At 45.8% G+C, this 13,627-nt stretch overlaps 1 protein-coding gene across 1 annotated transcript in view; it reads left to right on the plus strand.

The window, feature by feature from the left end:
- The first annotated feature begins 642 nt into the window (after positions 1-642).
- TDRP (testis development related protein) overlaps positions 643-13,627 on the plus strand; it is a 53,231-nt gene continuing 40,246 nt past the window's right edge. Inside the window, exon 1 of the mRNA XM_059049569.2 lies at positions 643-984. Coding sequence (XP_058905552.1) covers positions 865-984 — 120 coding nt within the window. The 5' untranslated portion in view covers positions 643-864. The remainder of the gene's footprint in view (positions 985-13,627) is intronic.

A 13,627-nucleotide genomic window follows, 5' to 3' on the forward strand; every position in this document is an offset into this window, starting at 1 on the left:
TGTAATCGCTTCCAATCCCGCCCCCCGCGCCCTCGAGCCGCGGACCCAGGGGTGTGCGCAGGCGCACTATGCCCGCTACGCGTCCGGCGGCTGTCGCCATGGTGACCGGAACCCCGGCCGCCCCGCCCCCCGCGCCGCTGCCCCGCAGACCTGGCCGCGCCCCCCCGCGGGGTGAGGGGGTCAGCTCGGGGTTGGGGGGATCCCGGGCTGAGGGGTGAGGAGGCCCGCCCGGGTTGCGGGGGCCTCGGGCTGAGGGGTGAGCGGGGGCGGCCCGAGATGAGTGGGGGCCAGGTTAAGGGGGCCCGGGTGAGAGGTGATCCCGGGTGGAGGGTGAGGGGGTCGGCCGAGGATTCGAGGATCATCCCAAGGTGTTGGGGGCCCCGTGGTGGGGGGTGAGGTGTGAGGGGGTCGGCTTGGGGTGGGGACCCGAGGTAAGGACCTCGTGGAGTGATGTGGGGGGCGGGGACCTCGCTGAGAGGAGGAGGAGCCTCGTTGGAGGTGTGGGAGGGTCGGTCGGGGTCAGGGCCTGGCCGGAGGGGCGGTGACTTGGGGGGGGCGACCGCGAGCAGGGGAAATGGGGGCCCGGGGGGTGTGGCCCGGCCTGGAGGTGGGCCCGGTCCCGGGCGTACGGTGGGTCTCGCTGGGTGCGGGGACCGGGTCCGGTCCGGGAGGGGCCGGGGCGGGGCGGGGGTGGGGAGGGCCCGGTCCTGGAGGTGGGCCCGCCCCACAGTCCGGCCCCGCCCGGCCCCACTGGCCGCGTCCGGTCCTGCAGGAGCCGCCGCCGGTGCGTCCGCGCTGCGGGCCGGCCGAGGAGGGGCGCGCACGGACGCACGGACGCACGGACGCCGGCGCCCGCCCGGGAGCATGTGGAAGCTGGGCCGGAGCCGGGTGCTCCTGGACGAGCCCCCCGAGGAGGAGGATGGCCTGCGGGCGGGGCCGCCGCCCTCCGTCGCCCCCGCCGCCGCCGCCGCCGCCGCAGCGCAGGTGAGGGGGCGCGGGTCGGGGAGGGCGCGGGTCGGGAAGGGCGCAGGTGAGGCCTGCGCTGTGCGGTTGGAGAGGGGCACAGGTGGGGTGCGCAGGTGAGGCCCGCGCCGCGAGGCCCGTTAGGATCCCCAGGTTGGTCCGGGGGCCACCGCGTGGCTCGTGGTGACCCCCCACGTTAGGAGTGACTGAACCCCGCGCCCCGCCACCCCTCTCGCGCGGGTTCGGGACCGCGGGCGCAGTCCCCGGAGGTGGTAGGGCACAGGGCGCGCACCCAGGAGCCTCGGGCCGTGGCCTTGCTGCGGACGGGGACCTGCCTGCCGAGTGGATGGTGCCGGGCCGTCCTCTCCGCGGCGAGTCTGGAACCGCGCCACGCCGGGGCGGACTCACGGGCAAGGCCTGGACCGGTGGGGGCCAAAGCAGCGCGCTAAGTGTGCTAAATACTTGTTTGGATAAGCAACAGACCTTCACCTATGTTTAAACCTTTGGCTGGAGAAAGAAGGCAGATGTCCTTTATACAGAAAGACACTGGCCCTACAAGTTCAGAGATGTGCCTGGAATGTTTAGAATTTTTTAATTAAAAAGGATCGCAGGTGGATCCTGTCTGCGCTACAAATGCTTCCCTCCACCTCACCCCCAACGCAGCGTTCCTTTCCATGTGCGGTGAAATTCAGCTCTTTATTTTTAAAATGACGGTGGTCATACAGTTTCTTGTTTGTTAAATGTTTGGAAACTCTCCTGTTGCTGGTGGCCTGTAACGGAAGTTAATGGGGATCTGTATCTTTCTTCTCAGGACTTGTAAATAGTTCACCAGATTGTTTCTTTCCCAGTTGGTTCTAAATAACTTCCCTTGGAACTGAAGTTGTCTCATATTGATAAGACAGTTTTTTATAGGAGTTAAATGCCCTTGATTAAGCATGTAAATATGGTCCCTTTCCGAAGTGTCTTTCAGAAATCAAGCTTTGGTGGTATTAGTGCTCACCCTACGATTTATTTATTTACTTGTTTGTTTGTTTGTTTATATTTATTTATTTATTTATTGCGGTACGCGGGCCTCTCACTGTTGTGGCCTCTCCCGTTGCGGAGCGCAGGCTCCGGAGGCGCAGGCTCAGCGGCCACGGCTCACGGGCCCAGCCGCTCCGCAGCATGTGGGATCTTCCCCAACCGGGGCACGAACCCGTGTCCCCTGCATCGGCAGATGTACTCTCAACCACTGCGCCACCAGGGAAGCCCTACTATTTATTTTTTAAATCTCAAAATTTTATGGTTACTTTATTTTTATAAATTTATTTACTTTGGGCTGCGTTGGGTCTTTGTTGCTGCGTGCGGGCTTTCTCTACTTGGCGGTGAGCGGGGGCTACTCTTCGTTGCGGTGCGTGGGCTTCTCATTGCGGTGGCTTCTCGTTGCGGAGCACGGGCTCTAGGCACGCGGGCTCAGTCGTTGTGGCTCACGGGCTCTAGGGTGCAGGCTCAGTCGTTGTGGTGCACGGGTTTAGCTGCTCTGTAGCATGTGGGATCTTCCTGGACCAGGGCTGCAACCCGTGTCCCCTGCATTGGCAGGTGGATTCTTAACCACTGTGCCATCAGTGTGGTTACAGAGTTATTTAATTTTGTAAATAACTATTATTGGTCAAAGATAAGCAATATTTGTTGTTTCTGAATGAACTCTTAAAATTTTTTAATTGATTCTTCCTATGTTCTGCTTCTGTTTCTCCTAATGAATCCTAAAACACGTTTTTTTCCCTCTTAAGTTAAATCACTAACAGGGAAAAGTTGGAAGGATAGGAGATTGAACACCCACATATATATTTCCTAGACTCAACCATTAGTGACACATTTATTAAAACTTTTTTCCCGATCTTCAAGTTTACAGAATTACAGTCTATACCTTTTTTTCTCACTGTGTATTTGTGTGTGTGTTTTAATAGTCTTTATTTTTAGGTACCCAGCAGTTGAGTGGAAAATGCAGAGTTCCCATATACCCCTGTCCCCATACAGACACAGCCTCCCGCTGATACTAGCAAAATCCCATTTGTTACAACCAGTGAACCTCCACGGACACATCATTATCGCCCGGAGTCCACAATTTACATTAGGGTTCCCTCTTGGTGTTGTTCGTTCTATGGGTCTGAACAAATGTGTAATGACATGAACTCACCATTATAGTTCCATACAGAGGAGGTTCACTGCCCGAAAAACCCTCTGTGCTCTGCCTGTTCACCCCTTCCTACAGCCCCACAACCACTGATCTTTTTAGTCTCCGTAGTTTTGTCTTCTCCAGAATGTCAGAGTTGAATCATAAAATATGCAGCTTTTATAGATTACTCACTGAGCAGTATATTTAAGGGTCCTCCCTGTCTTTTCACGGCTTGGTAATTCATTTCTTTTTAACGCTGAATAATATTCCATCGTCTGCGTGTACCAGTTTACCTGTTCACCTACAGAAGGGCATCTTGGTTGCTCCCAAGTTTTGGCCGTTGTATATAAAGCTGCTGTAAAACATCATGTGCAGGGTTTTGTGTGGACATTAGTTTTTTTGCGGGCCTCTCACTGCTGTGGCCTCTCCCGTTGCGGAGCACAGGCTCCGGACGCGCAGGCTCAGCAGCCATGGCTCACGGGCCCAGCCGCTCCGCGGCATGTGGGATCCTCCCAGACCGGGGCACGAACCCGCGTCCCCTGCATCAGCAGGCGGACTCTCAACCACTGCGCCACCAGGGAAGCCCTGCCCCATTTTTTGATTGACTTGCTTTTTCTCCTTATTGTTGAGTTTTAAGAGTTCTTTGTGTATTTTGGATTTTCTCCTTATTGTTGAGTTTTAAGAGTTCTTTGTGTATTTTGGATAACAGTCCTTTATCAGATGTCTTTTCCAAATATTTTCTCCCAGTCTGTGTCTTGTCTTTTCATTTTCTTAACATTATGTTTCACAGAGCAGAAGTTTTTAATTTTAATGAAGTCCAGGTTATCAGTTATTTCTTTCATAGATCATGTCTTTGACGGTGTTTCCCCAAAGCCATCAGCACACCCAAAGTCATCTGGATTTTATCCTGTATTATCTTTTAGGAGTGAGATTTGACTGCAGCTTCTGTGTTACTTTATTAAGGGTATCTATAGTTTGATGTGTTGAAAACTTTGCTCTAGAAAAGCAGACTTTTTGTGGCAAGTCAGTCATACTCTAAATTTAGTTCATTTCATCAGGTAGCTTGATCTTTATCCCAAAACCAGCTTCACTTAGCATTAAACTTTAAAATTCACAACAAGTCTACCATAAAACTTCTGCTGGCAAAATTTTATTTTAAAGTTGAAAGAGGTAGGAATTCATACGAGAAGAATTTAATGTATCTGTTAAATTGTGTCTCATTAGAAAGATGGTCTCATTCTGTTTCATTTTCGGTCTCCGGAGACCCGCCACCACCCCTCCACCCCTGTCAGCCTGCTCATATTAAACATGTAGGCTCAGAGTACACTTTGTCTTATTCTAGAAAGGCATTTAGTTTGTATTCAAATCTGGTCTGTTCGACCTACTTGAAAATCAGGTCACATGGCTGTAATCTGTGTTGTTTTTTAAAATAGAAAAAAATAGCTTAATGTTAGCTTCTAATAAGTTTGAAATGTGAGGCATTCAGTCATTACTTGGATTTAAGGAACACTTGACTGTTACTAAAATAGCTTTAACATTATAGAAAATAAATTTCTCTGAGCATTTCTTGAGGCAATTGGCCTTTTTTGTCATGAATACACATCTATTTTGTATTAAAGTATAACAGTGCGGATTTTAAGGTGAATCGTTTATTGTAATCATTTAAAAAGAGAGACTTACAAGTTTTAATGAGTCTAATTTAAAAACAAAAAACAAATCTGCTTTGCATATGGTAAAAGATTTCTGGATATTAAATGCCGGGTCTTAACTTCTTCCTCTTGGAAGTATTGTTACCTTTTTTAATATAGCTATCCATGAAACATTTATGCATATACATAAATTATGTTTAAACTCATACATTTGTTTTCCCACTACAAACATTTTTCTGCACTTTGAATTGTTCCCTCGATAAATAATTTGTGTACCATGGAGCACTTCCTGTCTTAGCACGGCAGCTGAAAAAAGTCATCTTTAGGCCTGTGTATTATTAAATCTAACTGGGCTCCTTCTGGTGGATATGGAGTTGCTGAGTCTTCTCTAGGCCCTGCTCCAGGGTCTGTGAGCGGTGAGAAGAAAATGGGGGTCTGCGATGAGATCCGCCTGCTGAGGTTTGGGCCGGCCTTCACTTGCTTTGAGCTGCACTGCACTGGGACTTAGCTAGCTGTACTTTAATGTCCTTAAAAACAAAACTCATGGCATTTTTGGCATATTTTCATGTTAAAATTTTAAAAGGCTTAGACATATTCTGTAGGCATTCCAAAAAAGAAATCAGGGAACATTTCAGGTGCTTTTTACTCTGCTCTGAAGATAGGAAGAACCAAGGGGTAGTAAGTCTTAGTTGAGATGACACCGAATCTTTCTTGTGGGGTACTGTGAGAGCTCTGTTTAAGTTTGCTTTATGATGATGGGAAGAAAGGAGTGAAGTAGATGCTTGAAGGTTTATGGGAGCGCTTTAGTTGAGAAAGCAAATGCTCTAAGGTCTCACACTCTTTCTTGGGGGAGATATACTGGGAGGAGCATGGGCTTTGAGGATAGACTGGGCTTTAATTAACAACTTTAAGACACTTACCCCTTGCTTTTTGCACTTAGCAATACGTTTTGGATCCGATTGTTATGTGAAGAGCTTCTTTATTCTTTCCAGTGTTTGTGTGTGTTTCAGTGTTGTGTGGTATTTCCTGGTATGGATATAAAGACTTTAAATGCCAGACCTCTGTTGGTGACCTTTAGGGGGTTATTTCTAGTCTCTTTCTATTACAAACATGAGCATAAATCATTTCACATATCTGACTATAGATGTCTAGAAGTGGAGCTGCTGAGTCCAAGGGGACCTCCCTTTGTAATTTTTTTTTTAATCAAACATTTATCATTTATTAGTTTATTTTTCTATTTTTCTTATTAGTTATCTATTTTATACATATTAGTGTGTGCATGTCAATCCCAATCTCCCAATTCATACCCCCCCCCGCTTTCCCGCCTTAGTGTCCATGCGTTTGTTCTCTACATCTGTGTCTATTTCTGCCTTGCAAACCGGTTCATCTGTACCATTTTTCTAGATTCCACATATATGTGTTAATATACGATATTTGTTTTTCTCTTTCTGACTTATTTCACTCTGTATGAAATCCTCTAGGTCCATCGGTGTCTCTACAAATGACCCAATTTCGTTCCTTTTTATGGCTGAGTAATATTCCATTGTATATATGTACCACATCTTCTTTATCCATTCATCTGTTGATGGGCATTTTGGTTGCTTCGATGAGCTGGCTATTGTAAATAGTGCTGCAGTGAATGTTGGGGTACGTGTGTCTTTTTTTTTTCTTTTAAAGCTTATTTTTTAAAAAATTAATTTATTTTATTTTATTTATTTTTGGCTGCGTTGGGTCTCTGTTGCTGTGCGGGGGCTTTCTCTAGTTGCAGCGAGTGGAGACTACTCTTCATTGCGGCATGCGGGCTTCAGTAGTTGTGGCTCGTGGGCTCTAGAGAGCAGGCTCTGTAGTTGTGGCACACGGGCTTAGTTGCTCCACGGCATGTGGGATCTTCCCGGGCCAGGGCTTGAACCCGTGTCCCCTGCATTGGCAGGCAGATTCTTAACCACTGTGCCACCAGGGAAGCCCCATGTGTCTTTTTGAATTATGGTTTTCTCTGGGTATATGCCCAGTAGTGGGATTGCTGGGTCATATGGTAATTCTGTTTTTAGTTTCTTAAGGAACCTCCATACTCTTCTCCACAGTGGCTGTATCAATTTACATTCCCACCAACAGTGCAAGAGGGTTCCCTTTTCTCCACACCCTCTCCAGCATTTGTATGGAGACACAAAAGACCCTGAATAGCCAAAGCAGTTTTGAGAAAAAAAAACAAAAAAACAGAGCTGGAGGAATCAGACTCCCTGACTTCAGACTATACTACAAAGCTACAGTAATCCAGACAATATGGTACTGGCACAAAAACAGAAATATAGATCAATGGAACAGGATAGAAAGCCCAGAGATAAACCCACACACCTATGGTCAACTAATCTATGACAAAGGAGGCAAGGATATACAATGGAGAAAAGACAGTCTCTTCAATAAGTGGTGCTGGGAAAACTGGACAGCTACATGTAAAAGAATGAAATTAGAACACTCCCTAACACCATACACAAAAATAAACTCAAAATGGGTGAAGGACCTAAATGCAAGACCAATTATAAAACTCTTAGAGGAAAACATAGGAAAAACACTCTTTGACATAAATCACAGCAAGATCTTTTTTGACCTACCTCCTAGAGTAATGGAAATAAAAACAAAAATAAACAAATTGGACCTAATGAAACTTAAGAGCTTTTGTACAGTAAAGGAAACTATAAACAAGACAAAAAGACAGCCCTCAGAATGGGAGAAAATATTTGCAAACAAATCAACAGACAAAGGATTAATCTCCAAAATATATAAACAGCTCATACAGCTCAATATCAAAAACACAAACAACCCAATCAAAAAATGGGCAGAAGACCTAAGTAGACATTTCTCCAAAGAAAACCTACAGTTGACCAAGAGGCACATGAAAAGCTACTCAATATCACTAATTACTAGAGAAATGCAAATCAAAACTACAATGAGGTATCACCTCACACTGGTTAAAATAGGCATCATCAGAAAATCTCCCTTTGTAATTTTGATAGATGTCTCGAAACTGCCCTCCCAAAGAGGTTGCATGAATGTGTGTGTCAACCAGCCATGTATGCAACTGGCTTTCAGGATGGGCTGGCCAATATGATACAATGCAGTATGTCTGCAGAGTTTTAGATCTGATGGGTGAAAAGTACTACCTTAATGTGGTTTTAATTTGTGTTTCCCTCGTGGACGATATTAAATAGCTTTTCCTATGTTTATAAGCCTAAATGAAGACTTCTAAAGTCTTCCCCATCAGTCCTGTTACCATGTCACTAGATGGATTAAACTGGAGTCAAAATAACTGCATTTATGTGCAGATACAGCCTGGTGGTTCAGATATGGACGTTGTCACTTGTGTCCATATCCATATGCCTTGGTTGAGTCCCACCCCTCCTGCTTGTTAGCCAGATGCCCTTGTGCAGGCACCCCTATCCAGACAAGTTTCAGGTTTGTTTTTCATCTGTGAAATTGGGATAAGGTGAAGCTACTCTACCGTGTATTGTCTGTTGTCCTTAGACACTGCTAAAAGCCCTTGACTGGGTTAGTGCCACCATTTGCCAGATGTGTAAACCAGTCACAAAGCAGGAGGGTGACAGCTACTACTAGGTGGTTACAGAGACTCTCTCCTTGACCAGAATGGAGTCAAGCTCCCTTGTGCCCTGTTTCTGATCAATGTCAATGAGTCTTGACCCTGAGAATCTTTGTCAGCAGCTCTGGAATCTTCTTGCTGCCCGTGTGGCCCAGCCGGGGTAGGGGTGGGGAGGCTGCAGATTGACAGGAGCTTTGAGGGTGGTGGTGACAGTGATCCCAGCATCAGCCCGGCTGCACTCCTACCAGTGACACCGACCTCCTGCATCTTACTGATGTGATAGCATTTAGAGAGTACTTAACTGTCTTCTTAAGAGTCATCTAGACTCTAGTCCAGAGGCTCCACAGAGAAGGATTTTATGTCCACTGCTGTGACCCTAATGCCAAGAAAGGGCTGGAGGTGCAGCTGTGCACACCTGTCCGTGCTTGTGGAGCGAAGGGACTGGGTGCAGGATTGTTGGCACCACCGGATGTGGGAACTGGGGTTGTGTGTAAAGTGCTGAGGGGCTTAATGCAGGTCATCAGGGAAGGAATCGCAGCGTCGGTTCTCTTTTCACCGGCCTGGAAGGATGAGTGGGAGTCATCTAGCCTAGAAGATCTGATTTCTTCCTGGATACAGGTTCATTTGGGACTAGGCAGAAACTTCTTTGTGAGGTTAGTCTTATGGGACATTCCCATGATAAATCTGATGTTTAGTCTGCAAAACTCCTTTCATCAAATAAAAGCAGACAGTTAGTTGAGGGAAGGGGAGGAAGAGGAGGAGAAGATAAAAGATCAGAAGTAAAATACTCCTTCCCTCTAGATTCACTTAAGGCATCTCAAAGGAGGCCTGAATTTTCTCTGGTTTATGAGACAGAGTAGCACAGTCCAGTAGAAATACAGTGCAAAAATTTTCTGGTAGCCACATTAAAAATGTTTTTTAAAAAGGTGAAATTGGGCTTCCCTGGTGGCGCAGTGGTTGAGAGCCCGCCTGCCGACGCAGGGGACACGGGTTCGTGCCCCGGTCTGGGAAGATCCCACGTGCCGTGGAGCGGCTGGGCCCGTGAGCCATGGCCGCTGAGCCTGCGCGTCCGGAGCCTGTGCTCCACAACGGGAGAGGCCACAACAGTGAGGGGCCCGCGTACCCCCACCCCCCAAAAAGGTGAAATTAATTTCAGTGCAATATTCTAAATTAAATATATCCAAAATATTAATCATATCAATATGTAGCCAATATAAAAATTTGTTAAGGAGTTACTTCACTTTCACTTTTTTCATACTAAGTCTTTGAAATCTAGTGTCTATTTTATATTTACTAGCACATCTCAATTTGTATACTCACTTTTCCTCAGAAATACGTGGTCAGTATTTAGATTTTATAAAATTTGCAGTTGAAAAAGTAGATTGTTTTATCCAAGTTGTTCTGAACATACATAAAAGTTTTCTAATAACTGAATTGAGTGTCTTTTTTTGAATTGGTACATAAATAATTTAAAATGCGTTTCCTCAGTCGTGCTGGCCCTGTTCCAGCTCCCTGGCAACTGTGTTCAGCTGCTGGTTAGTGAATTGGATGGCATAGTTCTGGACTTTTCCCCCAGACTCAGATCAGCTCATCTCAGGTTTGTGGATGCTTGTACGTGCCTGGGCCTGTGAACCTCTCTAGGCATGAGCTGGTTGAATTCCAGGGTCCCCCGCCCTGTCCTGTTAGCACAGTGGCCACTTGAGAATGGAAATGGTTAAGGCTGGTGTCTGTCTCAGGCCCCAGGCCCCAGCATACTACTCTGTATAATGTTCACCTGTCAATGCTAATACTAAGCATTTAGATTGAAATTGTTATTCCTAAGAGTTTAAAATCCTAGTTCATAAGATTCACTTTTACTGATTTTACTAGAGCTTAAGGTCATACTACTTAGAATATTCTTTAAAAATTGCTACTCATTAAAAATTGCATCACAGAAGATTGTGATGTACCTTAAGGAGAAGATGCATGTTAGATGAGCTTTGTTCAGGCTTGAGGTCAGCGTTAATGACTATACAATACATATTAAATAAAGTGTCTTTATCCAGAAACACAAAACAAGGTTATGTATTGAATGATTGATGAAAATGTGACAGAGGCTCACAGGAACCTGACCCCGTATTTCCTGTAAGAGCAGTGATTCAGTATTTGCTGATTCATCATCCGTGGCAACTTTTACAGCGCAGCTGCCTTGAATAACGAGAATCAACTGTATTTTACATTTGAGGAACTTAAGGAAGCTAAAAAACTTGTGTAGAGTTATGTAGCCACTAATAGGAATTTGAATCCAGGTTTCTCTTGAGGTTTTTTTTTTTTTTTTTTTTTTTTTTGCTACCCTCTTTCTTTTACCTTACAGGTTATCATAAATTTGTGATATTTTTCTTCACTTTCGAAACATTCATATTTTATATTCAAAAAATTCTAGGGCTTCAACAATTAGTGCTTTAAAAAGCATTGATAAAATTGTGTCTTGCCTCAAATTTCAACAAAACAAACACCCTAGGATACTTTTACTTTTTGCTATGCTTAAGTATTGTAATAATGAGTGTATTTATCGAAGTTTTACTATGGGAGATAGATGGTTCTCTGGTGAATTAGCAAGTGAAAATTACTAGAACATTGTGAGAAAAGCAGAGCTGTCACACATACACGCACCCTTTTCTTTATTCACCTCCTTTTCAGCTTAATTATTGGAGGAAGAGCAGGTAGACTTTAAGCCGGTTGTTGAGGAAAGACAGTGAGAAAGGGGGAAATGGTGTCGCTTTGGATCCAAAAGAGGTTTGGGGGATAGAGAACAAACCAGTTTAACTGGCACGGGAGGTTGGGAAGCCCCATTAAGGGTTTCAGACTTCACCTTTTAGACAAATATTGAGGGCCTTTGAGTCAGGGCTTCATGCTATTTGACAGGAAAAACTTGTCTGAGGAGGAGGGACTAGAGGCAAGGTGCATTTAAAACAGGATTCTGGTGTAGGAGTTCGGATGTGAAATAAGATCCTGAATTCTAGATGGATTAGTGTCAGGACAAGCGGGAAGGAGTGAGCTTGCCAAAGCCGCTGGAAGAGAGCTGTTGCCTTTTGAGGTGAAGGTCAAAGGCTGAAGGGCACTCAGAGTGATCAGGACGAAGATGTCACCTCTGAGCAGCAGGGAAGCCCAGGGCGCTGTGGCTTTGGGAGCAGCTTAACTAGTTGACTGTGGACGTGTGACTTGGGGACGGCATCGCACATCCTGACGGACGAGCCGTGCAGGTGCGGTGCTGGGGGGAGGCGCTGAAGGGCTCATCATTTGTGAAAAACTGCAAGGACCTGGCTCTCCATTTCAGAACTTACACGGCAGCTGATGAATGAACTGGGCCCAGGGGAAAGGGAGTAGGTAGCCGGGTGTGAGCAGGCAGACCTGGGCCCACTTGTCACTAATTGTGTGACTAGGGGCAGATGAGTTAGTTATTCCCTCTCCAGAATCCCTGTTCTCAGTGAGAGGTTTAGAGCAGGAATTGGGCTGTGCGGGCTATACAGTCTCCATCACAGCTGCTCAACTTTGCAGCTGTCCTGTGCAAACAGCTGTGACGTGTGTAAGTGAACAAGTGTGGCTGCATTCCAGTAGAACTGTATTTACACAAACAGGGCTGGGCCATTCTTTGCTGACCCCTGGTTTAGACTAAAGGATCTTTGAAGTCTCTTCTAATTCTAAGGCAACTTGATTCATTAGAGGTTTGCAGTGTGGAATTTGTTGTGATTTCAGGTACAAGTAGGAAGTCTTACTTGCTAAACTTGGAAATAAATGGCAGGGTGCTAGAGCTCATTTATATTCTTCCTGGGCTTACATTTTATTAATTAACAAGTGTGCATTTGTACAGCTTTCCATGCTTTCACATAAATTAATTGTCTAGGTTGGTCCTTTATCTCATTCCATGATGAAATGAGTCATGCTTTTATGGTCAAGGAGAAGACGACATTAAGAACAGCGTGTGATTGTCCGCATTATCTTAACCCAGATGGAGCGTGGAGGCAAAAGGGACCGGGAGGTGTTTTGTAGACAGTAAGAACTGTGTGTGTGATGGTGTTCATCTTAGTTCTGCGGAGCCTGGGGGTCAGCAGGTGCCCTTTGGGGGAGACTGCTGACTTTCCCCCAGTGGCAAGTGTTCACTGGGTGTACAGCTCCCTAACCAGAGAGCATCGTTTGCACCAGCAGGGGCTCTGTGTCCAGGTTCTGGCCTGTCATGTGAGAGGAAGCTGTGTGTGCACCTGCCTTGCTTCCTCTCTTTCCCTCGTCACATAGGTCAGTGGTGGCGGGCTGTCTTCCACCCCAGAGGTGGTGTTGGGTTGTGTTGTGCTGTGTTACAGCAGCAAATTTTATTACAACCAAGAGGCTTTATTACACAATTCCCCCCAGTGACCTACTGTAAGTCACGTATCAGTTACTTCATTCTCCCCCTTCTGTATCAGTTAAACTTTAAAATAATACCTGATGTGATTTAGTGCTTCCTTGTAACTATTTATATCTCTTTTTAGATCTTCTTTGCCAGGTATTTGGCTATAGCTAAATACTAAGCTTGTTGACTGAAGACCAGTAATACTTTTTAAAAACAAAGTTTTATAGTGATGGTGTTTTAAACAATAAATGGAGAAGTTCTGCCCCAAGATGTTCTAGACAGTGATCGATGTGGCAAGAAAGTGTGCTAAGAAATTTTACAGAGAAAAGACAGTCTATAACTATAATTAAGACTGATCATCTCCACACCTTTCCATTTTTATCATAAGGAATATATATATCTCCATGTTGTTTTTACCTGATACCAAGCAGTTCTCCAATTTTCTGACACCAAGTGGGTGTTCTGCGATTCATTTCAGTTCTGACGTTACCTGAAGTTAGCACAGACCCCACAAGTGAAGGGCTCAGTCCCACAAGACTGCCGCCATGTCAGAAGTCAGCCACAAATGGGGTGCCCAGGCAAACATAAGAGGAGTGATGCCAGCAAGTTGGTGAAAAGGAAGCTCCAAACCTGTTTCCCCTCGGAGACACTGCCTTAACGATATATGGTCCAAAAAAGCCTTTATGACTCCAGAAGCCAATTAAGAAGTTGCAGTAAGCCAGGTAAGCACAAAGCTGAGAACAGTTGCATTGAAATGGGTAAGGAGGCTGCTTCATTTCACTCACAATAGCCATTCCCACAAGTGTAAACGCCAAACTCATGACTTCTTCATCAGGAAGGTAATAGAAGAGTAGAGCATGTGCCCTACGTTCTGGCTTTTTGAGAAGCTGCCCAAGGGACTA

The sequence above is a fragment of the Kogia breviceps genome, chromosome 20 (assembly GCF_026419965.1).
Source record: "Kogia breviceps isolate mKogBre1 chromosome 20, mKogBre1 haplotype 1, whole genome shotgun sequence".
Classification (NCBI taxonomy): Eukaryota; Metazoa; Chordata; class Mammalia; order Artiodactyla; family Physeteridae; genus Kogia; species Kogia breviceps.